The following is a 27,259-nucleotide window of genomic DNA, read 5'->3' as shown; positions in this document are numbered from 1 at the left end:
TTTTGCATTTTTCTTTCTTTCACCTCCTTCCTTCCTTCCTTCCTTCCTTCCTTCCTTCCTTCCTTCCTTCCTTCCTTCCTTCCTTCCTTCCTTCCTTTCTCTTTCTTTCTTTCCTTTTATCCTCACTTGAGGATATTTTTCCAATTGCTTTTTTAGAGAGAGTAGGAGGGAAGTAAGGAGGGAGGGAGGGGGAGAGAGATAGAGGGAAACATTAATGTGAGAGAAACACATTAACTAGCTGCCTCTCACATGCACCCTGACCAGGGGCAAGGAGTGAACCTACAACCTAGGCACATGCCCTTGCCCTGGAATCGAACCTGCGACCCTCCAATGTGCATGCCAATGCTCTAACCACTTCACAGCACTGGCCAGAGCACCATTTTGCATTTAATTATGATGTCTCTTGGTGTGGGCCGCTTTAGGTTCATCTTATTTGTGACTCTATGCACTTCTTGGACTTGTATGTCTATTTCCTTCACTGAGTTAGGGAAGTTTTCTATTATTTTTTTCACAAAGAATTTCAATTATTTGCTCTCTTATTCTTCTGGCACCCCCATGAATGTTGGTACTCTTGAAGTTGTCCCAGAGACTCCTTACACTATCCTCATTTTTAAAAACTATTTTATTGATTTCAGAGAGGAAGGAAGAGGGAGAGATAGAAACATCAATGATGAGAGGGAATCATTGATTGGCTGCCTCCTGCACGCACCCACTGGGGATCAAGCGCACAACCCAGGCATGTGCCCTGACCGGGAATTGAACCCTAACCTCCTGGTTCATAGGTCCACCCTCAACCACTAAGCCATGCCTGCCAGGCTATGCTCAATATTTTTTTTCTTTATTTGTTTTTTTTTTAATATATTTTTATTGATTTCAGAGAGAAAGGTAGAGGGACAGAAAAATAGAAACATCAATAATGAAAGAAAATCATTGATTGGCTACCTCCTGCACAACTCCTACTGGGGATCGAACCTGCAACCTGGGCATTCCTGACCAGGAATCAAATTGTAACCTTCTGGTTCATAGGTCAACACTCAACCACTGAGCAACACTAGCTGGGTGGATTCTTCTCTCTTTTTGCTGTTCTGATTGGGCATTTTCTGCTTCCTTATCTTCCCAATCTCTGATTTGATCCTCTGCTTCATCTACTCCACTGTTGAATCCCTGTATTTACTCTTCATTCCAGTTCATTTCTAACTGGTTCTTCATTTACTAACTGGTTTACTCTTCATTTCTAACAGGTTCTTTTTTTATGTTTTACTAGAGGCCCAGTGCACGAATTCATGCATGGATGGGGTCCCTCAGGGTGGCCTGAGGGAATCAGGCCGAAACCCGCAGTCCAATGCTGCCTACCGCTCCTGCCTGCTACTCCCACTCATCCTGGCCCCACTGCGCCTGCCACAGGCTCACGCCCAGTCAGTCCCAATAGGGAGAGGCTCACACTGCCACAGCAGTGCTTGCCAGCTGTAAGCCCTGCGTCTGGTGCCCGCCTGAGGGGGGTTGAGGGTGGGGTCAGGACACAATCGGCCATACAGGTGGGTGGTAGGACACCCTTGTTGGCCCAGGATCCGGATCCATCCTGCTGACGCTTGTGCCAGTTGTCGGGAGCCACCTGGCAGCCCCTTTTATGTTGTTTCTTCCTAGTGGAGCATCTAGGGAGGAGAAGCGGCTGTGGTGCCCGAGGCCGACTTCCAGGAGGCCAGTGGCACTGTCAGGATCGTGCCAGTGACGCCAGTCTGTTGGTGCCTGGCCCATTCTCCAGAGATTGGACCTGCAGAACTACTGAGGGAGTGAGTGGCTGCTGCCCAGCTGGTGGGCCACCGGGACGGGTCGGTCAGCTGAGCGGCGCTCCTGCTGTGGGAGTGCACTGACCACCAGGGGGCAGCTCAGCATCTTCCCCCTGGTGGTCAGTGCGCATCATAGCAACTGGTCGACCAGTCGTTCGGTTGCTTAGGCTTTTATATATATAGATAGTTCCATTTTTATGTTTCCTTTCTCTTTGTTGAAGTTCTCACTAAGTTCATCTACTCTTCTCCTTAGTTCATTAAGCATCCTTATAACCAGTGTTTTGAACTCTGCAACTAGTAGATTGCTTGTCTCCATTTCATTTAGTTCTCTTTTTTTGAAATTTTGTTCCATTCTTTCATTTGAGACATGTTTCTTTGTCTCCTCATTTTGGCAGCCCACATGTGTGTTTCTATGTATTAGGTACAGCTGCTACATCTCCCAGGCTTGGTACAATGGCCTGATGTAGCAGGTGTTCTGTAGGGTACATTGGCACAACCTCCCCAATTGCCCAACTGGGAACTCGAGGTGCGCCCCTTCTCCCTATGTGATCTGTGTACACCCTCCTCTTGTAGTTGAGCCTTGATTTCTGTTGGCATGTCAAGGGATTTACCCCCAGGCCAATCAGCTGCAAGAACTGGCTGTGACCACCAACCACCAGGGAGGATCGATCATCAGGCCTTACTTCAGTGGAGCTCTGGTGCTCACTGAGACTGCCCCTTGAGTGTGTCGCTTGTGGAGGTGGTTGGGTAGTGGTGTTTTGAAGTGGTCTGAAGCTGCCTACTATGTGCACTAGTTCTGGGACCACCTGGGAGATGCAGTCACTGCCTCTCCTGTGTTCTTTTATTTAAAAAATAAATCTTTATTGTTCAGATTATTACAGATGTTCCTCTCCCCCCCCCCCCATAGCTCCCCTCCACCCGATTCCGCCCCCCCACCGCCCCATGCCCTTACCCCCGCCACTGTCCTCATCCATAGTGTAAGATTTTTGTCCAATCTCTTCCCTCACCCCTCACACCCCTTTCCCCCCAAGAACTGTCAGTCCACTCCCTTTCTATGCCCCTGATTCTATTATATTCACCAGTTTATTCTGTTCATCAGATTTTTTATTCACTTGATTTTTAGATTCACTTGTTAACAGATATGTATTTGTTGTCACTTTGTTGTTCATAATTTTTATCTTTACCTTTTTCTTCTTCGTCCTCTTCTTAAAGAATACCCTTCAGCATTTCATATAATCCTGGTTTGGTGGTGATGAACTCCTTTAGCTTTTTCTTGTCTGTGAAGCTCTTCATCTGACCTTCAATTCTGAATGATAGCTTTGCTGGGTAGAGTAATCTTGGTTGTAGGTTCTTGCTGTTCATCACTTTGAATATTTCTTGCCACTCTCTTCTGGCCTGCATAGTTTCTGTTGAGAAATCAGCTGACAGTTCTATGGGTACTCCCTTGTAGGTAACTGTTTTTCTCTTGCTGCTTTCAAGATTCTCTCTTTGTCATTTGCCCTTGGCATTTTAATTATGATGTGTCTTGGTGTGGTCCTCTTTGGATTCCTCTTGTTTGGGGTTCTCTGCGCTTCCTGGACTTGTAAGTCTATTTCTTTCACCAGGTAGGGAAAGTTTTCTGTCATTATTTCTTCTAATAGGTTTTCAGTATTTTGCTCTCTTTCTTCTTCTGGCACCCCCATAATTCGGATGTTGGTATGCTTGAAGTTGTCCCAGAGGCTCCTTACACTATCTTCATATTTTTGGATTCTTTTTTCTTCTTGCTCTTCTGGTTGGGTGTTTTTTGCTTCCTGATATTTCAAATCTTTGACTTGATTCTTGGGGTCCTCTAATCTACTGTTGAATTTCTGTATATTATTCTTTATTTCAGACAGTGTATGCTTAATTTCTGACTGGTCCTTTTCCTTTTTTTTTTTTTCTTTTTGGCATTCTCATTAAGATCCTTGAAGGTCTCACTAAGTTTCTCAGAGGTTTCTAGAAGAGTCTTGAGTAACCTTATAACTGTGGTTTTGAACTCTATATCTAGTAGTTTGCTTCCCTCCATTTCTTTCATTCGTGACATGTTTCTTTCTTTTTTTTTTTTTTTTGATTTTTTGCAGAGAGGAAGGGAGAGAGATAGAGAGTTAGAAACATCGATGAGAGAGAAACATCGATCAGCTGCCTCCTGCACATCCCCTACTGGGGAGGTGCCCGCAACCAAGGTACATGCCCTTGACCGGAATCGAACCTGGGACCTTTCAGTCCGCAGGATGACGCTCTATCCATTGAGCCAAACCGGTTTCGGCACGTGACATGTTTCTTTGTCTTCGCATTTTGGCTGCTTCCCTGTGTTGATGGAGTGGCTTTGTGTGGTAGGTGACCTATAGGGCCCAGTGGCTCAGCCTCCCCAATCACCTGAGGTGGACACTCTTGGTGCACCCCTTTGTGGGCTGGGTGCACAGTCTTGTTGTAGTTAAGCTTTGATTGCTGTTGGTACACTGGGAGGAATTGACCTCCAGGCCAGTTGGCTGTGAGGACCCGCTGTGTTTATAATGGAAGAACTGCTGTGCTGGAGACACCCTTATGGGGCAGGCCTTGCTTCAGTGGGTCTTTGGTGCTCACTGAGTCTGCCTCTTGAGTGTATCACTTATGGATGTGAGCAGTTGAAATCTGGTATGGTCTGATACTGACCACTGGGTACACTGGCTCCTGGATCTCCAAGGAAGTGCAAGTCAGCTACTGTCTGAGGCTAACCAGCAGGAGCTTATCGTCTCACACTGACCACTAGGTACATTGTCTCTTGGATCTCCAAGGAAGTGCAAGTCAGCTACTGCCTGAGGCCACCCAGCATGAGCTACAGGGAGATCTGCAGATTTCTCCTCTTTGGGGTTTGGAAGTTTTGGCGCTGTCTGACCCAGCTGCAGTTTGTTAGGTTAAGCTGCAAAAGGGCAGGCCATTCATATGCAAAAGCCACTGCGCACAGTTTGGGTGGGTTTATAAATTGTGTGGGGCGGGGTCTCAGGGAATCACCAGGGTGTAGCAAACAGCAATGGCTGCCAGTCAGCCGTCTCTGTGTCTCTGTGTCTCCGTGTCTCCACGTCCCGCGCCCCAGCGTAGTAAACAATGATTCCTGTGAGCACCTCTGCAAGAAAGCCACCCTCACTTTCTGACCTGATGCCAGACAGTCCAGCTTCTCCCCATAGGAGTCTGGGTCCCAGAGTCTCACCAGAAATTGGAGGTCAGAGCATTCGGGAGCTTGTATCTCCTTCCCGATTGAAAAAAACAGCGCACCCAGTCACCAGCCCGATTCACGCACCTCCGTACCTCTGCCTTTCCGCACCTCTGCACATCCTACCCCGTCTCAATGTGCTTTTTTCTTTCCTTCTAGTTGTAGAACTTCTATTCAGCCAGCTTTCCCATGGTTCTAGGTGATAGTCGTTTTGTCTTTTAGTTGTAGTTTTGGTGTAGTTGTGAGAGGCAACACGTACAGGTGTTTACCTTATGCCACCATCTTGGTTTTTCTCCTGTGTTCTTTTGACATGACCACATTAATCTTTGATTGCTTCTTTGCTATCTGGCAAGAGATGTTCCAGGCTTACCTTGAACTTTTCCTGTCAAAGTCCTGAAATTATTGTTTTTTGTAGGAGATAACATTTAGAAACCAAGATCTAGGGTCACTTGTACTCATTATTACTGGGGGTGTCATTTCTAGGCTCTTTGAGCACAGCTAAGAAATGATGGATGGACTGGTGGATGGAAAATCATTCCCTAATAGATTCATTGTAGTCACAACTACGGATTCTCACTATGTAAAATGAGTAGATTGCAGCCCTAGCCGGTTTGGCTCAGTGGATAGAGCATCGGCCTGCGGACTGAAGGGTCCCAGGTTCAATTCCGGTCAAGGGCACATGCCCAGGTTGCAGGCTCGATCCCCAGTAGGGGGCATTCAGGAGGTAGCCGATCAATGATTCTCCCTCATCATTGATGTTCCTCTCTCTCCCTCTTCCTTCCTCTCTGAAATAAATTAAAAAATATATATATATTTTTAAAAGTAGATTGCACGGAAAATAATTTCATTATGGAATCTCAGTGAGCAGTATTGTAGGAAATTGCACAAAAAGAGTTCATGCCATTTTCAGGACTCCATGAGTGTATAAGCCATTGGCTAGGAACTCTGTGGCTGGGTTCAGTCCCTAGCTCAAAACCCAAATTAGAGAAGACACCCCAGGCTGCTGCCAAAGGACTGGTTCTCTGAGCAATGTCCAAACCCAGATCCTTCCAGAGGCCATGACTCAGAGGTCAAGAATGCACATAACACTGAGCCAGGAATTCATCCTCTCTGAGTTTGTGAAATAAAGATAATGTGACCTGTCCTGCAGGGTCCCAGAGTTGTAAGGATTTTATTTTTAATTGCTAACCAGTCTTGTCAACACGTACTACAAAATTCCTTCTCTTTTGCATTGGTTTATAATCCAATTTAATATATTATACTAACACTAGAGGACTGGTGCATGAAATTCATGCACGGGGGTAGGGGTCCCTCAGCCCAGCCTGCATCCTCTTCAATCCAGGACCCCTCGGGGGATGTCCAACTGCCGGTTTAGGCCTGACTCCACAGGGACCGCTGGCTCCTAACTGCTCGCCTGCCTGCCTGCCTGATCGCCCCTAACCACCTCTGCCTGCCAACCTGATTGCCCCCTAACTGCCCTCCCTGTCAGCCTGATCGCCCCTAACTGCCCTCCCCTGCCGGCCTGATTGCCTTAAGTGCCCTCCCCTGCCGATCTGATCACCCCCTAACTGCTCATCTGCTGGCCTAATCGCCCCCTAAGTGCTCCCCCCTGCTGGCCTGATCGCTCCTAACCACCTCTGCCTCAGCACCTGCCACTGTGGCTTTGTCCAGAAGGACGTCCAAAAGATGTCTGGTCTAATTAGCATATTAACCCTTTTTTTATTTTTTTTTATTTTTTTTTTCAATTTTTTTATTAAGGTATTATATGTGTACATATCTTACCATTGCCCTCCCCACACCCCCCTCCCATATATGCCCCCACCCCCCAGAGTTTTGCATCCATTGGTTATGCTTATATGCATGCATACAAGTCCGTTGATTGATCTCTTATCTCCCCCACCTCTCCCTAACCTTCCCCTTGTAATTTGACAGTCTGTTTGATGCTTTACTGTCTCTGTAACTATCTTTTTGTTCAAGATTATAATGTTCTTTATTATCCATAAATGAGTGAGATCATGTGGTATTTTTCTTTCATTGACTGACTTATTTCACTTAACATAATGTTCTCCAATTCCTCCCAGGTTGCTGCAAATGATGAGAATTCCTTCTTTTTTATGGCAGCATAGTATTCCATTGTGTAGATGTACCACAGTTTTCTGATCCAGTCATCTGCTGACGGGCACCTAGGCTGTTTCCAAATCTTAGCTATGGTGAATTGTGCTGCTATGAACATAGGGGTGCATATATCCTTTCTAATTGGTGTTTCTAGTTTCTTCGGATATATTCCCAGGAGTGGGATTACTGGGTCAAATGGGAGTTCCATTTTCAGTTTTTTGAGGAAACTCCATACTGTTCTCCACAGTGGCTGCACCAGTCTGCAATCCCACCAGCAGTGCACGAGGGTTCCTTTTTCTCCGCATCCTCGCCAACACTTGTCGTTTGTTGATTTGTTGATGATAGCCATTCTGACAGGTGTGAGATGGTACCGCATTGTTGTTTTGATTTGCATCTCTCGGATAATTAGTGACCTTGAGCATGTTTTCATGTGTCTCTTGGCCTTCCTTCTGTCTTCTTTTGAAAAGATTCTATTTAGGTCTGTTGCCCATTTTTTTATTGGATCATTTATCTTCCTTTTATTAAGTTGTATAAGCTGCCTGTAGATGTTGGAGATTAAACCTTTATCAGTGATGCCATTTGCAAATATGTTCTCCCATGCAGTGGGCCTTCTTGTTGTTTTGTTGATGGTTTCTTTTGCTGTGAAAAAGCTTTTTATTTTGATGTAGTCCCATTTGTTAATTTTCTCTTTAGCTTCCATTGCCCTAGGGGCAGTGTCAGTGAAGAATTTCTTTTGGCATATGTCTGAGATTTTGCTGCCTGTGGATTGCTCTAGTATTTTTATGGTTTCCCGTCTTATGTTTAAGTCCTGTATCCATTTTGAGTTTATTTTTGTGTATGGCGTAAGTTGGTGATCAAGCTTCATTTTTTTGCATGTATCTGTCCAATTTTCCCAACACCATTTATTGAAGAGACTGTCTTTATTCCATTGTATGTTCATGCCTCCTTTGTCAAATATTAATTGAGCATAGTGGTTTGGGTCGATATCTGGATTCTCTATTCTGTTCCATTGATCTATATGTCTGTTCTTGTGCCAGTACCAGGCTGTTTTGAGAACAGTGGCTTTGTAATACAGCTTGAAATCTGGTATTGAGATCCCTCCTACTTTATTCTTCTTTCTCAGGATTGCTGTGGCTATTCGGGGTCTTTTTTTTATTCCAGATGAATTTTTGGAGAGTTCTTTCAAGGTCTGTGAAATATGCCGTTGGTATTTTAATGGGGAGTGCATTGAATCTATAGATTGCTTTGGGTAGTATGGACATTTTAATGATGTTGATTCTACCAATCCATGAACATGGTATGTTCTTCCATCTGTTTACGTCTTCCTCTATCTCTTTTTTCAGTGTCCTGTAGTTTTCCGTGTATAGGTCTTTTACCTCCTTAGTTAAGTTTATTCCTAGGTATCTTAATTTTTTTGGTGCGATGGTAAATGGGATTGCCTTTTTAGTCTCTCTGTCTGTAAGTTCACTATTGGTGTATAGAAAGGCCATAGATTTCTTGGCGTTAATTTTGTATCCTGCTACATTGCCGAATTCATTTATTAAGTCTATTAGTTTTTTGACGGAGTCTTTCGGATTTTTTATGTACAATATCATGTCGTCTGCAAATAAAGACAGCTTTACTTGTTCTTTTCCAATTTGGATGCCTTTTATTTCTTCTTCTTGTCTAATTGCAATGGCTAATACTTCCAGTACTATGTCAAACAGGAGTGGTGAGAGTGGGCATCCCTGTCTTGTTCCTGTTCTTAGGGGAAATGTTTTTAGTTTTTGTCCATTGAGTATGATGTTTGCTGTGGGTTTATCATATATAGCTTTTATTATGTTGAGGTATGAGCCATCTATTCCCACCTTGTTGAGAGTTTTTATCAAGAAAGGGTGTTGGATTTTGTCAAATGCTTTTTCTGCATCAATTGATATGACTATGTGATTTTTATCTTTCAATTTGTTTATGTGATGTATCACGTTTATTGATTTGCGGATATTGTACCATCCTTGCATTCCTGGGATAAATCCTACTTGGTCATGGTGTATGATCTTTCTGATGTACTGCTGGAGCCGATTTGCTAGAATTTTGTTGAGAATTTTGGCATCTATGTTCATGAGGGATATTGGTCTGTAATTCTCTTTCATTGTGTTGTCTTTATCTGGTTTTGGTATTAGGGTGATGCTGGCTTCATAGAAGGAGCTTGGAAGTGTTCCTTCCACTTGAATTTTTTGGAATAGTCTGAGGAGGATAGGTTTTAGTTCTTCCTTGAATGTTTGGTAAAACTCTCCTGTGAAGCCATCAGGCCCCGGGCTTTTGTTTGCCGGAAGCTTTTTGATGACTGCTTCAATTTCGTCCATAGTTATTGGCCTATTGAGCTGTTTAGATTCTTCTTGATTGATTTTTGGAAGGTTATATTTTTCTAGGAATATGTCCATTTCCTCCAGATTGTCCAGTTTGTTGGAATAGAGTTGTTCGTAGTATTTTGTAACAATCCTTTGTATCTCAGAGGGGTCTGTTGTTATTTCACCTCTTTCATTTCTGATTTTGTTTATTTGGGTCCTCTCTCTTTGCTTCTTGGTGAGCCTGGCTAGAGGTCCATCAATCTTGTTTATCCTTTCAAAGAACCAGCTCTTGGTTTTGTTGATCTTATGTATTGTTTCTTTGGTCTCTATGTCATTTATCTCCGCTCTGATCTTTGTTATTTCCTTCCTTCTGGTTACACTGGGCTTTTCTTGCTGCTCTTTTTCTAGCTCTTTGAGTTGTAGGGTTAAGTAATTTATTACCATTGTTTCTTGTTTTTTGCAATAGGCCTGTAGAGCTATGAACTTCCCTCTCAAGACTGCTTTCGCTGTGTCCCATAGATTTTGGATTGTTGTGTTTTCATTGTCATTTGTTGCCATGATGTTTTTTATTTCTTCCTTGATCTCTCTGGTGACCCAGTCCTTGTTTAATAGCATGCTGTTTAGTCTCCATGTGTTTGATTTCTTTGGATTGTATTTATTGTAGTTGATTTCCAGTTTTATGCCACTGTGATCTGAGAAGATGCTTGATATAATTTCTATCTTCTTGAATTTGAAGAGACTTTGCCTGTGACCCAGCATATGGTCTATCTTTGAAAATGACCCATGTGCACTTGAGAAGAATGTATATTCTGTGGCTTTGGGGTGAAATGTTCTGAAGATGTCAATTAATTCCATCTGGTCTAGTGAGTCATTTAGGATTGCTGTTTCTTTGCTGATTTTTTGTTTAGAGGATTTGTCCAGTGGTGATAGTGGGGTATTAAAGTCTCCTACTATGATTGTGTTGCTATTAATCTCTCCCTTGATATCCTCCAGGAGTTTTTTTATGTATTTGGGTGCTCCTATATTGGGAGCGTATATGTTTACCAGAATTATTTCTTCTTGTTGGATTTCTCCCTTTAGTATTATGAAGTGGCCTTCCTTATCTCTTGTTATGGCATTTACTTTGAGGTCTATTTTGTCAGATATAAGTATTGCTACCCCAGCTTTTTTTTCATTTCCATTTGCCTGAAAGATATTTTTCCATCCCTTCACTTTCAATCTGTGTGAGTCTCTTGTTCTGAGGTGGGTCTCTTGTAGACAGCATATATATGGGTCGTGTTTTTTTATCCATTCAGCTACTCGATGTCTTTTGATTGGAGCATTTAGTCCGTTTACATTTAAAGTTATTACTGAAAGGTATTTGTTTGCAGTCATATCAATTTTTGTGTCTGTATTCCTTCTTACCTGTTTATTTCTTCTTTTTACAGTATTCCCTTTAGCAATTCTTGCATTGCTGGTTTGGTGGTGATAAACTCCCTGAGGCTTTTTTTGTCTGCAAAGCTCCTGATTTCCCCTTCAATTTTGATTGGTAGTCTTGCTGGATATAGTATTCTTGGATTCAGTCCTTTGCTTTGCAACACTTTGTATACCTCCTTCCATTCACTTCTAGCTTGTTGTGTTTCTGATGAGTAATCATTTGACAATCTGATGGGTGTTCCTTTGTAGGTAACTCTCTGTCTCTCTCTTGCCGCCTTTAGGATTCTCTCTTTATCATTTATATTTGCCATTGAAATTATGACATGTCTTGGTGTGGGTCTTTTGGGGTTGATCCTGCTTGGGACTCTCTTTACTTGCGTAACTTTTATCTTTCCCATATCCGGGAAGTTTTCTGTCATTATTTCTTCAAATAGATTTTCTAATCCCTGCTGCTCTTCTTGTCCTTCTGGCAGCCCTATTATACGCATGTTACTTCGTTTCATGTTGTCCCGAAGCTCCCTTAGGCTTTCCTCCTGCTTTTTAATTTTTTTCTCCAATTGCTGTTCAGCTTGAGCTTGTTTCTGTACCTGATCTTCTAACTCACTAATTCGGTCCTCTGCTTCTTGTAGTCTACTGTTGAAACTTTCCATGGTGTTTTTGATTGTAGCTATATCACTTTTCATTTCTTCCTGATTCTTGCATAAGTTGTTGATTTTCTCATCCATCCGATGTATAAATTCCATGACCATTACTCTGAACTCCTTTTCGGTCATGTTGCAAGCTTCATTTTCACTAATTTCCTTTCTTGGCGACTCCACATTTTCTTTCCTCTGTGAGTTATTTCGTTTCCCCATTCTGGCTATTACCAGAAAGCTCAAGCTTCTGTTTGCGTGGACCTGGGCCGTGTGCTGTGGGGACTTCGCTCCACCCTAGTTTCACTGAAGTGCTCTGACACTAGGACGTGTGGCTGTCTTTGGTTGGTGGGAACCAGACTTGCCCAGGATCAGTGTCCCCAGTGTTCTGTGTGGTCTCGTGTGCACATTTAGAATCAGGGGCCCTGTCTGCACCACACTGTTGGTATGTGCCGAGAATGAGATCCTTAGCATGTGCCAGGAGTCAGAGTTTCCCTGTGTCTGCACCAAGACTCGAGTGTCAAAGTCTCTGTTGCCTTGTGCGGTTTCTCGTTGAGAATCAGGGTCCCTGTGTGTGCACGCACCAACAATTGGGGTCGCTGGCTCTTAGTGTGAATGCGCTGTGAGTCAGGGATCCCAGGCAGTTGTGTCCAGCGTGCCAAATTCCCTGAAGTGGAGCTGCGTCCTGTGTGTGCTCTCTCTACTGAGCCAAACCGGCTAGAGCGCACATTCTTAAAAACCTGAAGGTGAGCCGGCTCAGTGCACTCTCCCAAAGTCCCAGAAGGGGGGCGGAGTCCGTCCTGCGCGCCAAATTCCCCAAAGGGAAGCCCCTCTGTGCACGCTCTTAAGAATCTCCGAAGGGGGAGCTGTGACCCGCGAGCCAAATTCCCCCAAATTCCCCGAAGGGGAGCCCTCTGTGCGCACTGACAGATTTCCCTGAAGGGGAGCTGCTTCTGTCCCGTGCGCGAGCGCGCACCAAATTCCCTAAGAGGGAGCGCATCCCTGCGCAAAGCTCGGCAGCTTGGGCCAGGGGCGGGTCTATCAGTTACTATGGCGCTGTCTGTGCGCGCGCCTGTGAGCAGCTTGGGCGAAGGGCGCGTCTATCAGTTACTATGGCGCTTTCCGCGCGCCTGTGGGCGCTCAGCAGCTTGGGGGAGGGGCAGGTCTATCAGTTACTATGGCGCTATCAGCACGCCTGCGAGGAGGGGGATAGGCTCTTTGACTCACGGAAATCTGCCGGGAAGTCTGGGTTCTTGTTGTTTGTTTGTCTGAAGCTGTGATAGCAGTTCTCTGTCCCCAGTGGCTGCAGGGTCCTGGTTTGTGTCAGAAGCCAGGATCCGAGTCTCAGGCAGCTCTGTTTCTCAAGATGGCGTGGTCTCTGCGTCCGCACCAGCCGCCGAGAAGTGTCCGCTTTGTGCGCGGGGCTCCGCCGTCTAGGGCTGCCCTGTTCGGGAGCCCCTTGGAAGACCTGCAGAATCTAACTGACCCTATCTCATACACACACACACACCACACACATCTACACTCTCCTCTATGGGTTCCTCACTCACACTCTCTCTCTCCCTACCTTCCTGCCGGTCACCATCTTTTTTCCGCGCATATTAACCCTTTTATTGGTATAGATAACTTCTTTTTTTCAAATATTCTTTCAGGTTATCACTCATCAGCTTTTCCAAACTGAGATTTTAATCCTTTTTAAACCTTTTTTAAAAAAATACTAATGGTATTTGGATTAGGATAGCATAGCAGCTATAAGTAATTTTAGAAGAACAACTCTCAGAAGAATTATAGATCTCTGTTCAAATAGGCTTCTTAATAAAATGTCATAGCCTGTGTTACTTGGGGGAGCATAAAAGACTTTACTTAGAATCCTAGCTCTGCTGCCTCTAGCTGTGTGATCTTAAGCAGTTGTCTTCACTACTCTGCTTGTTTTATAATCCGAAAAAATGGGATGACAATAGTACCTGCCTCACAGCATCAGAGTGGTATTTTAATGTTCTCTTAGCCCTGGTCTTTATGTAGGTCAGAATCAAGATGAGACCACCAGGTAAGAGGTAGGAAGGGGACAAGTGACAGACTTCAAGGGTCTTGGCTGCTGAATGCCCAAAGAGGAGTGTATTGTCATTCAGAGCACAGACTTTGCAATCAGACCTAGGCTTGAATCCAGGCTCTGTCCCTCTGGGCAAGTTACTTCTCTGAGCTTCAGGCTCCCATTTGTAAAACAGAGGTAAAACTCTGCTCATTTGGGGTTTTGAGTTCGTATGTACAATGCATCTAATACAGGTGTGGTATATGACAAGTACCCCCAAGCATAAGCTGTGTCCCTCATGAGGCCTGTGGGGACCGGGGATATTTATTTATTTATTTATTATTTTTATTTTTTTCGTTAATCCTCACCTGAGGATATTTTTTTTCATTGATTTTTAGAGTGTAAAGAAGGGGGAAAGACAGAGAGAAACATCGATGTGAGAGAGACACATTGACTGATTGGTTCCCACATGCACCCCGACCAGAAGATGGAGCCTGCAATCGAGTTATGTGCTGTTGACCATAATCAGACCCAAGACCCTTCTGTCGGCAGGTCAACGCTCTAACCACTGAGCACCCGGCCCAGGCCTGGGACATCGTTTTAATGAAATAAGAGAAATGTCTCACATAGCCTGGGACCTAGGTGCTCAGAAAATGCTGATTCTCTTTGATGATAGGCCTGTCTAGAGCAATGTCTTGGCTGCCCTTCCTTATCGGACATCTCCTCTTTCTGTGTAACAATTAGAGGTTGCAACCAGGTGATTTTTAGGCCCTAGACTGGAATTGCCCTCAGGCAATTGCCCTCAGGCTGGGCCTTAAACCCTCTCTTGTTTGGGCCACAGAAACTCTCAAGAAGGCGAGAATTCCAGCCTCAACTCCAAGTTCCCAGCCCCCTGGCCTTTCCTGCCAGGTCAGATTGTCTGATGATCAGCATGGTATGGTTTCCTGATTTAATACCAGTGGTCTTCTCAGAGAGGGGGTGGGGCTGATCTTTTTCTTGGTTCTTTTGAGAGGCAGATTTGAAAAGTTTCCTGCTTAAGAAAACTATTCATTCAGACACAGTGGTGGGATTTCTTTACCTGGTTCAGTTTGCATTTCCAGACATCTTTTCTCATCTGGCTTTTAAAAACCTGGCTTTTTGTGTTTTGCTCCTTTGTCATTACACATCATGAGATGCCTTTGCAATAGAAGGGTTTAGACTCTCAGTGGACTTGCCCTATGTCAGCTATGGAGGGCTCTGGGCCATCCTGGGATCCCATCCCCATGTCCTCAAGATGCAAGTGGGCAGAGCCCCAGGTTGGCAGTGGACTAGCTGTCAAAGGACCCTACCCCAGTCTGGCCTAGACAGAATAAGGGAGTATGCACTCTCACGCACACTGGGACCCGTGGTAGGATGGAGAACTGACCAGAGGTGCTGGACTCACACTGACCTGGATTCAGATGCCAGTTCCTCCGTTGACTGAAGCTTTCTGAGTCTCAGTTTCCTCATCTGTAAAACAGAAGTGATAGTATCTGTCTCACAGGATGCTTGTGAAGACAGCAAGTGAGGGAAAGCATGTAAAGCATTAAGCACAGTAGTATCATTCTCCATACATTTATATATAATTTTTATTAAAAAATAAAGTGCTACCAAGTGTTATGTGAGGCCCCTCACATTGTAAAAACAGGAGGTGTGTATTCAGCAAGTGACTATTGTCTTGCCAAGCAAGTTGCAGAGCAGCATTTATTTTTGTTTGTTTATTTTTAATACTCATCCAAGGACATTTTTAATGATTTTTAGAGAGGGGAAGGGAGAGAGAGAGAGAGAGATGTGAGAGAAGAAACATTGATCTGTTGCCTCCCACACGCACCCCTACTGGGGCCAGGGACTGAACCTGCAACCTAGGCATGTGCCCCAACTGGAAATTGAACCCATGACCCTTCGGTATATGGGACAACACTCCCACCAACTGAGCCACACCAGCCAGGGCTGCAGAGCAGTATTTTAAAAGGCTGCTTCAGGGACTCTCAAACTGGTTAAAGCTATGATAGCTTTTTGTTGCTATTACCACTCTTAGTGGCCTGTACAGGGGGAAGAGAATTGTGTTCCTGAGCAAGTCACCAGTCTTTCTGAGTCTCGGTTTCTTATCTGCCAACAAGGATAATGATGCTTACATTGTAGGACTGCTGTAAGAATTAAAAGGGCTTATAAGCCCAGCCAGTGTTGCTCAGTGGTTGAGCGTCAACATATGATCCAGGAGGTCACGCACATGCCCAGGTTGCGGGCTTGATCCCTAGTAGGGGGTGTGTAGGAGGCAGCTGATCAATAATTCTCATTGATGTTTCTATCTCCCTCTCCCTCTCTGAAATCAATAAAAATATATTTAAAAGGTCAGATAAGTGTAAAGGCCTTGGATGTAGTAAAACCCTCAGTAAATTTTCATTTCTCCCCTCAGGACCTCCCTGCTGCATCCTCCTCCACACCATAATGCTACACAGCACCTACTGTGTGCTAGGCAGGGAATATAAGACGTGGCATTGTTCTCAAGGAGATCATAAACTAGACCAGCGGTTGCCAAGATTTCGGACCTCATGGACCACCAGTGGTCCACAGACCACCTATTGGCAACCGCTGAACTAGACAGTGGTTTTCAAAAACAATTTTTAATCACAACCCAAAGTATGCAGATGTACTTTATGTCACAATCCAGTTCACACACACACACACACACACACAACTAAAACAAAAGTTTCACAAGTTTATTAAGGTATAATTTATATTCAGTAAAATTTACCCTTTTTAAGTATACAGTTATATTAATTTTGAAAATCTTTATACAGTCATTTGGCCACACATCAAGACAATAGACTATTTCCATCACTCCAAAATATTCCCTCATGCTGTTGGATAGGACAAGGGTATGAAGGTCTGGGCAGTTCTTACTAAATGCTATTCTTGCTCAATGTCAAAGTGTAGCACAGTAGTTTGCAGATGCAGTTGTAACCAGAGGAGCTTGACCCTAACCCAACAGGATAAGTTTAGCTAACTGCAAAGAAGAAATCAACATGTAATTAACCAAATAGTGTACATAAGCAATGACTAAGCTTACTTTTGGGGAAACAGCTTTGGATGTGAATCCCACCTCCTTTGCTTGAATTTAGTAACTGCCTTTACATAGCCACTCTTCTCCCCAACCCAGCCCCTAGAAATCACTCATCTGACTTCTGTCTCTATAGTTTTGCCTTTTCCAGGATATTATATAAATAGAATCACACCGTGTAACCTTTTGAGGCTGGCTTTTTTCACTTGGCATAATGCTTTTGAGATTTTTCTGTGTTGTGGTAAGTGTTGTAGCTAGTTCCTTTATATTGCTGAGTCATACTCCATTGCATGGATGTCTCACAATTTGTTTATCCATTTACATCTTAGTTGTTCCCAGGTTGGGCAAATGTGAATAAAGTTGCTATAATCATTCATATACAGGTTTTTACATGGACATATGTTTTCATTTCTTTAAGATAAATAACTAGGAGTGGGATTATGAGAGCTCTATGCCAAACTATTTCCCACAGCAGTTATACCATTTTGCATTCTCCCCAGTAATGTCTTAGGGCTTCTGTTGCTCTGTGTACTCATCAGCATTAGGCATTGTCAGATTTTTTTATTTGAGCCATTTTAATAGTTATGTAGTAGTATCTCGTTGTGGTTTTAATCTTCATGTCCCTAATGACCAATGATGTTGAGCATCTTTTCATGTTTTTATCATCTATGTACCTTTTTTGTTGAAATGTTTGTTCAGCTTTTTTACCCATTTTTTTTTAATTGGGTTGTCTGTTTTCTTCTTATTGAGTTTTGAGAGTTCTTTTTATATTCTGGTTAACAATCCTTTATCAGATAAGTATTTTGCAAATATTTTTTCCCAGTCTATGTCTTATTTTCACTTACTTAACAGTGTCTTTTGAAGAGGTTTTCATTTGGATGAAGTCCAATTTGCCAGTTTTTTTATACCTTTGGGTCCTATCCAAGAAATCTTTGCCTAACCCAAAAATCACAAAGATTTTCTCCTAGAAGTTTCATAGTTTTAAGATGATTTTACACCTAGGTTCCTTATCTATTTTGAGTTGTTTGTGTATGGTGCAAGTATGGGTTAACCCTTTGCACTCGCTTGCTTTTTCTCGATTCCTTTATTCTACTTGGGATTTAATTTTTTAAATACCCCAGATTTTACAAAGCGTGGCAGTAGAATAAAAAACTGGAGTTTCTTTTCATACAAACTTATTTATTTGGATTTTTTATATTTCAAATTATTGATACATTCAAAGAGTAATTTTAATCTCTAGCTACTGATGCTAACCTTGTCGAGTCACACTCGACATCCGAGTGCAAAAGGGTAAGGTCCTTTTGTCACATATGGATGTGTCCAGTGGTCTGCATCTTGAAAAAGCCAGGAAGGACGGCCATGTGCAAAGCAGAGCATAACATGGTGGAATGGTGGGCATTGCTGGAGAGGGCTGTTCAAGGAAACTTGAAGCCTCAAGGACAGAGCTATTAGCCTACTGGAGATTGGGGGACAGCCTTACAGAAAGGCGGTGACTCATAGGCAGGGCCTTAAAGGTTGGCAGCAGAGAAAGTGGAGAAGAGGGCTGTAAGGAGAGCAAAAAGCAAGGCAGGTGACAGTGTGAGGGTGTGTGCTGTGGTGCCTAGCGGACAGAGCATAGAGTGGGGGGAGGGACAGGGTTAGAGGTGAGAGTGAAAAAGCGAAGTCATTTGGGCTGGCAGCAGTGTTTCAGGAAGATCCATCTGCAGACTAAAATGGAAGGTGGGCAGAAAGAGCCAAGGGAGGATATACGGGGAGCGGGGATAAGGCCTGAGCTCTAGAAGTCGCTATAGGGATGGGTTCAAGGAGACAGTCAAGAAAACTTTAGGGATGAGAAGTCAGGACTGCCTCCCAGGTTCAGACAGCTGGGTGGCTGAGAAAAGTTCACAGCAGATTTGGGGAAAGAGGGATTCTGTTAGGCTTCTGGTGCCTGTGGTATTTTCAAGTGGAGATGTCCAGCAGGCAGCTGGGTAAACACGGGGCTGTAGCTCAGTGACGTTAGTTCATCCCCACGGAACACAAACGCTCTGCCACACTCATGAAGCTCCTCACCCCCCAGAGGTGCCAGTTCCTGCCCCTTGTGTCACTGTGCCTTTCACAATGGGGCCTGAGCTTGTATGATGGTGGACACCATGGCGCTGCCACTAGAAAATAGGGGCTTGAAAGACTGGGTTCTGTGACTCATGGGTATGGAGAGAATACCACAGAGGGCACCCTAGGAGACCTCCCTTCCAACCAGCCTCTGCTTCTACTGACTGTGCAGCTAGACACATCACTAGGAGCCACACAGCTGGGGAGGCTCGGGGAGAGCGGGGGACAGGAAGATAAGTGCTGTTGCTTTTGCAAGAAAAATAGTAATTTGAGTGCCCACCCAAGGGTCCCCAGGTATGTCTATGGCTGTTATCTGTCTCCTCCACCCCCAGCACTAATGCACAGAGGTATGTGGTCTGTGGCCCACAGAACTATCAGGAAAGACAGCCTAGCCTCTCAGCTGAGCCACTTCACAGAGCCTTAAATCAAAGAGAGACTGAAAACTAGAAAGTTTTCAGTAATATGCAAATTACTACCTAGAAAGAAAAAGCGGTTGTGGAATGAGGAAGGGGTTAGCCTATTCCAAGGCTCCTGCTTGAGCCCTCTGGAGAGAATTGGCCAGACTCAGCCCCAAGACCAAACACCTTCCCCACTGCAGGTCTCCACACAGAGCTGTCCCTTCCTCACCCCACCCATCTCTGTTGGGAATCTCCACTGTCTCACAGCCCATCTACTTCAGGCTGCTGCTGATGATTTTATAACTTCATCATCAGCTTGTTCCTCTTCAGATACTTCAGATGGTTAATGCCTTTCTTCTGTATCAAAGTGCCCCACTAGACAGGGATGCAATCACAAGGGCACCCCGCCCCAAGGACAATAGGGTGGGGCAGCCAAGCATCTTGTCCATCCTCAGAGTGGTGGGCTCTATCCCCTAGAATAAGGGGGTCTCGGTGCAGCCTCCTCAGAAGGCAGACATGTGATGAGAAGTACTCTGGCCTACCCACCACCCCTGCTGAGTGATGTTGGAGAAGTCCCTCCTCAGACTTCTGTTTTCCCATCTGGATAGTAAGAGTGCCAAGGACTCATTCACAATCTACTCCCATAGTACCTGGTACATCTCCCCTGGCACTGCACCCTCAGTGCCTCTTGTCTCAGTCTCCCCCACCAGCCTGGGCTCTTCTCAAGGTCAGTACTGGAGTCAATTCCTCGCTATGCCGCTCACATCAGGGAAAGACTGCTGAATCTGTCCCATAGACTGGCTCTTGGGAAAGTATGTTGGAAGCAGAGACAGTACACGCCCCTGCTTTCTAAAACCTTAAAGAGCAGGTTTAGAATGGAAGACTTCAGGTTGAAGGAGATGCTGGAGGCCGTGAGATCAGTAGGGTAGGGAGGCTCTGTTAAAAAGTAGATAAAGAGCCTTTGGGAAGGGTGCTCAGTGGCAGACTCCACATCTGCACTGACCTCCAAGAAAGTTTCAGAGGAGGCTGGGGTGCCGTCATGACAGGAAAGGGCAGGCACCAGGAGCCAAGCGCATCTTCATGGCAAGGCAATTTGTTACAGGAGGAGGAGAGTCCAGAAAAGGGTGTCATTTAGAGTCCAAAGGGCTGAGTGAACCATTTGGGCCTGGTAGATAGATGGCAATGGCACTGATCACAGCCATTTGTTGTAAATTTTTTGAGATAGAAAAAAAAAATTAAACAAGAAGGCAACATTGGTACAGCAGAAGGAGTACTAGGAGTATAAGTCTCAGAGCATTTGTTAAGTATTAGAATTAGAGTATACCAGTCTTTTGACTAGTAAGCCTTTACACCATTTCCTCTCTCATAAAAAGGAACCTAGGTTTAAATCCTGGCGTGGCCCTTCACCTGTCTGAGCATGAGGAATGAATCCAGGCACAGTTTTCCTCATCTGCACAAGATGGATGGTGGTATTGTCTGTGTCAAAAGATATATGACCATTATGTAAGCAAATGTAAGAGGGGCAACACGGCATTCATTTCAGGGACATTTCCTCTCTTTCCTTAGACCAGTGGTTCTCTGTCCTAACTGAACATTTACAATTACTGAGGGCACTTTCCTGAACAATTAAAACAATCTCTGAAAGGTGGGACCCAGGCTTCATTTTTTCCTTTTCTTCTTTTTTTGTAACTCACTTTTTAAAAATATGCTTTAGACAGTGTGGCAATTATCACCCAATCATTTTTTCATTAAGTATTCATTCATTTCGACCTCAAGGACTTGATTTATAATAAGGAGTTGAAAACTGTGACTACCCAGGCATTATGGGCTGAATGTTTGTGTTCCCAAAAATTCATGTTGAAATCCTAACCTCCAATGTGATGGCATAAGGAGGTTAGACCTTTGGGAGGCAATTAGGTCATGAGGGTACAGAACAAGATTAGTGCCCATATAAAAGAGATGCCAGAGAGTTCTCTTGCCCCTTCTGTAACATGAGGACACAGCAGGAAGACACCGAATCTGCCCACACCTTGATCTTGGACTTCCAGCCTCCAGAACTGTCATCCAGTCCGCTCCAACAAACTAAGACACCAGCTATGGTTGGTTGATGGTCATTTCTCACTTTTCTCCCTCTCTAGGACTACTTTCCAGCACCCTGGTCTTCTGCCATGTCCGACCCCATCACACTAAATGTCGGCGGAAAGCTCTACACAACCTCACTGGCAACCTTGACCAGCTTCCCCGACTCCATGCTAGGTGCCATGTTCAGCGGGAAGATGCCCACCAAGAGGGACAGCCAGGGCAACTGCTTCATTGACCGTGATGGCAAAGTGTTCCGCTACATCCTCAACTTCCTGCGGACCTCCCACCTGGACCTGCCTGAGGACTTCCAGGAGATGGGCCTGCTCCGCAGGGAGGCTGACTTCTACCAGGTGCAGCCCCTGATTGAGGCACTGCAGGAAAAGGAGGTGGAGCTCTCCAAGGCAGAGAAGAATGCTATGCTCAACATCACACTGAACCAGCGAGTGCAGACGGTCCATTTCACTGTGCGCGAGGCACCCCAAATCTACAGCCTCTCCTCCTCCAGCATGGAGGTCTTCAATGCCAACATCTTCAGCACCTCCTGCCTCTTCCTCAAGCTCCTCGGCTCCAAGCTCTTTTACTGCTCTAATGGCAATCTCTCCTCCATCACCAGTCACTTGCAGGACCCCAACCACCTGACTCTGGACTGGGTGGCCAATGTGGAGGGCCTACCAGAGGAGGAGTACACCAAGCAGAACCTCAAGAGGCTCTGGGTAGTGCCAGCCAACAAGCAGATCAATAGCTTCCAGGTCTTTGTGGAGGAGGTGTTGAAAATCGCTCTAAGTGACGGCTTCTGCATTGATTCCTCTCATCCGCACGCTCTAGATTTTATGAGCAATAAGATTATTCGGTTAATACGGTACAGGTAAAAGGACACCAGCCACACTGGAGGGGGATTCCCAAGAAGATCCATGTCAGAGCGTCTCACCAATGGTGTGAGCCAGGGCACTCTACTAATCTGTATTAATCACATAGCAGGACTTGATTCCCCTGATGATGCAGTCTACTTGTAGGAATCCATGTGTCCTCTCAACAGAGCCACCTGTTTTCTTGCCATTTTGAGCTGGAGATGGGCAGTCTGTTATAACAAGTGAAGAGTCTGCTGATGTGTCCTAAAGGAGGGCACAGGAGGACTTTCTGGCTAGACAGAGGAGCAGCATTTCTGACATGGACTCCATCTCTCTCTATACAACTAAGCAGTGCCTCACTTACCCATCTGAATAAGGGAATGAGGTGAGAATAAGATGCTCCCTTCAGTTTCCCAGAATAAACTACCCAGAGATCCCCATCACCCCTGCTCCTCCATCCCGACGATGCAGCCAGGACTTGGATTTATTTGCCCAAGAGCGACCATGTTTAACTGGCTTGGAAAAGTAGTATGTTCTCAAAGCTGTATAAGCCCACTGGAGGAGAGATTTGAGCTGCGGCATGGCCAAGAGCAGTGGTCACCAACCGGTGGTCCGTGAGGTCCGAAAGGTTGGTGACCGCTGGCCTAAAGGAATGAGCATCCATGCAGGGTCAGAAGATGGGGATATCCCTTTTGACTGGATCAACTCTAAGCATTGGGAGATTTTTGGCTTCAGAAATGGGCTTCTGTCCCTGGGAAGACTTGAAAATCTGGAGCCAGTGCAATGAAAGGCACCTCATACTATGGCCTGTTACCTGACTTTTGTAATCCTTTCCCCAAGAATTTAAGGTATCATTGGAACAAGTTATTTTAAACAAATATATTATGGACTCTCAGGGTTGGAAAATAATTCAACAGTCACTTAGTCCTCCCTCACCCAAGCATACCCCAGGACATTTGGGGATCAGTTCCTCTCCCCAGTACCTCCAAGCAATCACCTATCCCTGCTTACATACCTCCAGTGACAGGAAGCTCATCATCCCTAAGGCAGGCCCTGCTGTGGTTGGCTAGTACTGGCTATTGGAATGTTCTTATATTGAGCCAAAATCTGCCCTTCCACTCCCATTTTCTGGTATTGGTTCTACTTTCTGGTTCTTCTCATCCAAATATGTATTTTCTCTTTCAAAATAGTCACCTTGAGAGACCAAACACTCATGAAATTATTAGGATTCCCCTTTGGGATCTGTCTGCAGAACAAGGTTAGACCTCTTCCATCCCCTGTAAATCTACCACATTTTGTTATGGTAGCTCTACACAACCTCACTGGCAACCTTGACCAGCTTCCCCGACTCCATGCTAGGTGCCATGTTCAGCAGGAAGATGCCCACCAAGAGGGACAGCCAGGGCAACTCCTTTGTGACCCCCATTTCACCCACCTTCCTCAATAGCCACAACTCCAGATACCCTCTGGCCATCTTTTATTGAAGGATGAAGATTTGCCGCCCCTGAGGAAGTGCTGCTAGAGGAAGGAGACCAGGGTTTTGGAAGGCAGTGTGCAGCGAGGAGCCCAAGAGTGGTCTGAACCGTAACACTGCCCTTGGACTAAGTGCCCATCCCTGAGACCCTGCTCTGAAGGAGGTGGCCTTCCCCTGTAGTACTGTGTCTGGCCAGACCATGGAGCTCCTTGGGGTGAGATCCAGGGCAAACACCTCAAGCCACTACTTCCCAGGGGGTGATGAGCAGTGCAGGCTTCAAAACTGCACATTATGATTCATCTCTAGAGTGAGTACGGCTTTGGGGGTCTCAGAATCTTCCCCACTGAGTAAGGGTCCCCAGACAAAGCCAGGAAAGCCTGGTGGCACAGGCGCCCACGAGAGGTGGGTCAAGGAAAGGTCTTCCCATAACATGCTCTCTGAGTAGGGAGCTTGTACACAGGGCCGTGGGCAAGGCCACATCCCTTAGGTAATACAGTCTTTTTCCCTCTGCAGTGGAACCCAAGAGTCTCTGACAGCTGCTCCAGGCCCCCAGGCCAATGGTCCTCGAATGGAAGCTATGACCACAACAAAACAGTTTAAGGAAGAAATCTCATAAATGACGACTGCCCTTTTTTCCTCTCCATAAAAATTCTTTTCTCCATCTTTTCGGTGCTTCTTAATTCAAGCAGCTTGACTTTAGAGAAAGTACAGGACCTATGAAGCCACTCATGTGCTGTGTGACTTTATGCAGGTCACTCACCTCACTGAGCCACCTGTTTCTTCATCTGTGAAATGCACATAATAGTAATACATAACCCTACCTACCTCACAGGGCTGTTGTGAGGATCAAATGAAATTATGTAAGAATACCACATAAATTATAAATGGTTGTTATTTTGTATCTGTTTATAAGGGAAGAAACCCTGGCTTTGGAGTCAGACTAACCTGAGTTTGAATTCTGACTTCTTCACTAATGATATAACTTTGGACAAGTCACTGGGCTTCTCTGATTTGTTCCTCATTGGATAACAAACCCACCTCCCAGGGTTGCACTTAAATGAGGTGCATGTGAAAATTCCTAACTATGCCGGGCACACAGAAACTCAATCTATATTTGCTCTTTCAGGAGGTAATAATGATGGACTGTTGTACAGGGGACACCACTTTAATAAGCTCATTGGGAGTATTTGGTGTATGGGCCCTGAGGATGGAAATGACCACAAATAAAAAGCCTAGAAGTTCCCACAATGTGCTGCAGGAACTTGGGGAAAGAACTTAATTTTCAGGTTTAATGGTGTGCGCAGCTGGGCCTTTGAGGGTGGGTTGGATTGTGACAGAATAAGCTAAAGAGGGCACGTAGGCACCGGAAATAGCATGGGCAGAGGCCCCGGGGCTGGCAGGACAGGTGACAGAGGAAGGCTGAGCCTTCATGCAGAGCTACAGCATAGCCACTATGCACGCACCTCACTTAGGTGAGTGTAGCCATCTGCTTAGCAAAACTGTGAGAAAGAACACTGAGCCGTGCAGGCAGCGCCATCTCAGAGGACTGGTGAGGCAGAGTGAGTGTAGACTGGGAGGCAGGGATGTGCTGCTGCTTGTTAGCCCCTCACTGCCCTGAGCGAGACCCAATGGTAATCAGTATCTCAACCAGATTCAGTTTATTTACGCTTTTGCACAGCCAAGAGCTTTGTCCCAAGTGAAGGGCAATTCCGGGCACACTTGAGTTTGTCAGCTCTCTGTTCCTGCCCTAGGTGTGGTCCCAGGCATGCAAAGATAGTCAGAAAGGGTGCTCAAGGGAACCCTAAGGCACCTTGCTGTGACCACTTTGTGAGGGCTGCCACCAAAGATCAGCACTGACCATCATCTCAGGCACTGCTCCCTGTAACCTCACACCCTCAGGATCAACTAAAGCCCTTGCCCTTTTATGAAGGGCAAGCCTTTGGACCCTCTGTTCTACCACTGAGTCAGAGCTCCTTATGCAGAGGTGGCTATGGTCCCACCCTTGCCCACACATCAATGCCCAATACAGCCCTGAGGGCCAGGATGTGGTCACTCTTATTTGTAAATGGCTACATGGCCTAAAACATAGCACTTGTGTAACTGCCCCTTTGTTCACCCCAAACTTTCAGCTTTTACAAATTACTCCTAAAGCAGGCTACTGTGAGTGGGCTTGGCCAAGGTCTGCCTTAGACCAATTTCTTGGCTCACGTGGCCAGAGAACCAGCCCATCCCTTTCCTAACCTGCGTTCTCTTCGTGCTGACCTCCTGTGTCTGCCTGTGTCCCAAAGGGCTCAGGGCTGATGGGGGCAGCTGCCGGGAAATGAGGCCCCGTGACCATCTGCAGAGCAAAACAACCTTGATAACAGGCCCACCCAAGGGAGGGGCGCAGGCTTGTTTCCAGGCCCCGTGGTATCGTAGCTCTGGCAGCTCTATCTGCCCAGACGGCCCAGTGACCTCAGTCCCCTTCAGAACCTTCAGGACAAGGTGGCACCAAGCAAAGCTGGTGACATGCTCACCCCAGTCCGCTCACAAGAACCAAGGAGGCCCCGAGAAGAAAGTTGGTCTATGGAAGCCGGAGGATCCCTGAGCAGCTCATAGCACCCAGGACCCCACTAGACACAAAGGATAACAAAACAAGCTCTGAGTGCTACTGTCTGGCTTTAACTTCTAGGCAGGAAGTCTATGCCTAGCCAGGTGCACCTGAGCCTTAATGCCCTGTCTCGTGGTCCTAGTTCCTGCCAACTTCCCTGGCCCTCCCACCCCAAAGTACAGGGCATTGCAAAGCCTTTGTCAACATTTCCAAGTTAGCTGGGAGCCCTAGAGTGTTCTAACCTATTTTTATGCCAGGTCTCTCCTCAAAGTCCAGGTTTCCTTTTACTGAGCTGGTGGGTAAAGGACCCTGCCAGCTAAAGACAAAGGTTAATGTGTTGTGACATGGGTACATCCTCCTCAACCCCAATTAGTTCACTTTATAAATCCAATATTGGATTTGCTAAATAAGCACCCTTTTATTCGGCACCTCATAGATTGCCAAGCTCCTTCACATCCAGTTTCCTTTCATGGAACTATAGAATATGCCAGGCCATTCCACACCTCTGGTGAGCTGCCCTTTACTACTTTGTCTTCATAGCAAGTATCCACTCATCTTTCAACACTGCATGAGCCTTGCCTCCTTAGCTCACCAAGCAGAGGTAGCCCCAACCCCCTTTGTGCCACCCTGTACCTGAAAAGGTCACATATCATAATGCAGTTGTTCATTACCAGTGTGGTGCTGCTAAATATTTAACAACCGATTCTGTGGGGGGAAAGCCCTAATTTGCAGCATTGGCCAATTTCCATGGTATAAATACTCCCACCATGGTCGATTCCAAGCTACCAATGTGATGTCACTGATCATCTGGGAAGAGGCAAACAATGGGCTCCAGAGAGCCAGAGTGAACCAGCCCCAGCCACCTCCACGCCTCCCACTGAACTGCATGCTTCCAAGGGCAAAGGCTCTGTCTTGCTCTTTGTATTGCCAGTGCCTACCACACAGAAGTCGCTCAGTAAGTTTGAGGGGTCTGTGAAGACATTTTTACCCTCCATGATGTCTTCCCTTCTCAAATTATTTCCTGCTCAAAAGTTTTACTTAAAAGTTCTCCTGCAGTACAAGATAAAGTCCAAAGTTTCAAGCTCTTTAAAGACAGGCTTCAGCACATATTCTGGGGAATCAAATCCCAGCCTTGTCACTTCATGGCTATGTGACCTTGGGCAAGTCATTTAACCTCTTTGTTTCC

General features: G+C 45.5%; 2 protein-coding genes across 4 annotated transcripts in view; one reads left to right on the top strand and one right to left on the bottom strand.

Moving 5' to 3' along the window:
* Window positions 1–24,350, top strand: part of KCTD21 (potassium channel tetramerization domain containing 21) — a 28,845-nt gene extending 4,495 nt beyond the window's left edge. The window contains exons 1-2 of one of the 2 annotated variants that reach the window (XM_079787607.1): window positions 14,378–14,448; window positions 21,218–24,350. In XM_079787607.1, the coding sequence (XP_079643733.1) occupies window positions 14,437–14,448; window positions 21,218–22,030 (825 nt within the window). In that variant the 5' untranslated portion in view covers window positions 14,378–14,436 and the 3' untranslated portion in view covers window positions 22,031–24,350. Of the gene's footprint in view, window positions 1–14,377; window positions 14,449–21,217 lie in introns of those variants that run through there. The other variant, XM_079787608.1, reaches the window with a different exon arrangement.
* The window catches only part of USP35 (ubiquitin specific peptidase 35), a 67,532-nt gene that overhangs the window by 38,968 nt on the left and 1,305 nt on the right, over window positions 1–27,259 (bottom strand). For both annotated transcript variants that reach the window (XR_013814377.1, XM_079787598.1), the window contains exon 2: window positions 14,944–15,002. Coding sequence is in view for 1 of the 2 variants with exons in the window: in XM_079787598.1 (XP_079643724.1) it covers window positions 14,944–15,002 (59 nt within the window). In the remaining variant the exon portion in view is untranslated. The remainder of the gene's footprint in view (window positions 1–14,943; window positions 15,003–27,259) is intronic.

Source organism: Cnephaeus nilssonii, assembly GCF_951640355.1.
Source record: "Cnephaeus nilssonii genome assembly, chromosome: 13".
Classification (NCBI taxonomy): Eukaryota; Metazoa; Chordata; class Mammalia; order Chiroptera; family Vespertilionidae; genus Cnephaeus; species Cnephaeus nilssonii.
This window is presented reverse-complemented; position numbering and strand designations above follow the sequence as displayed.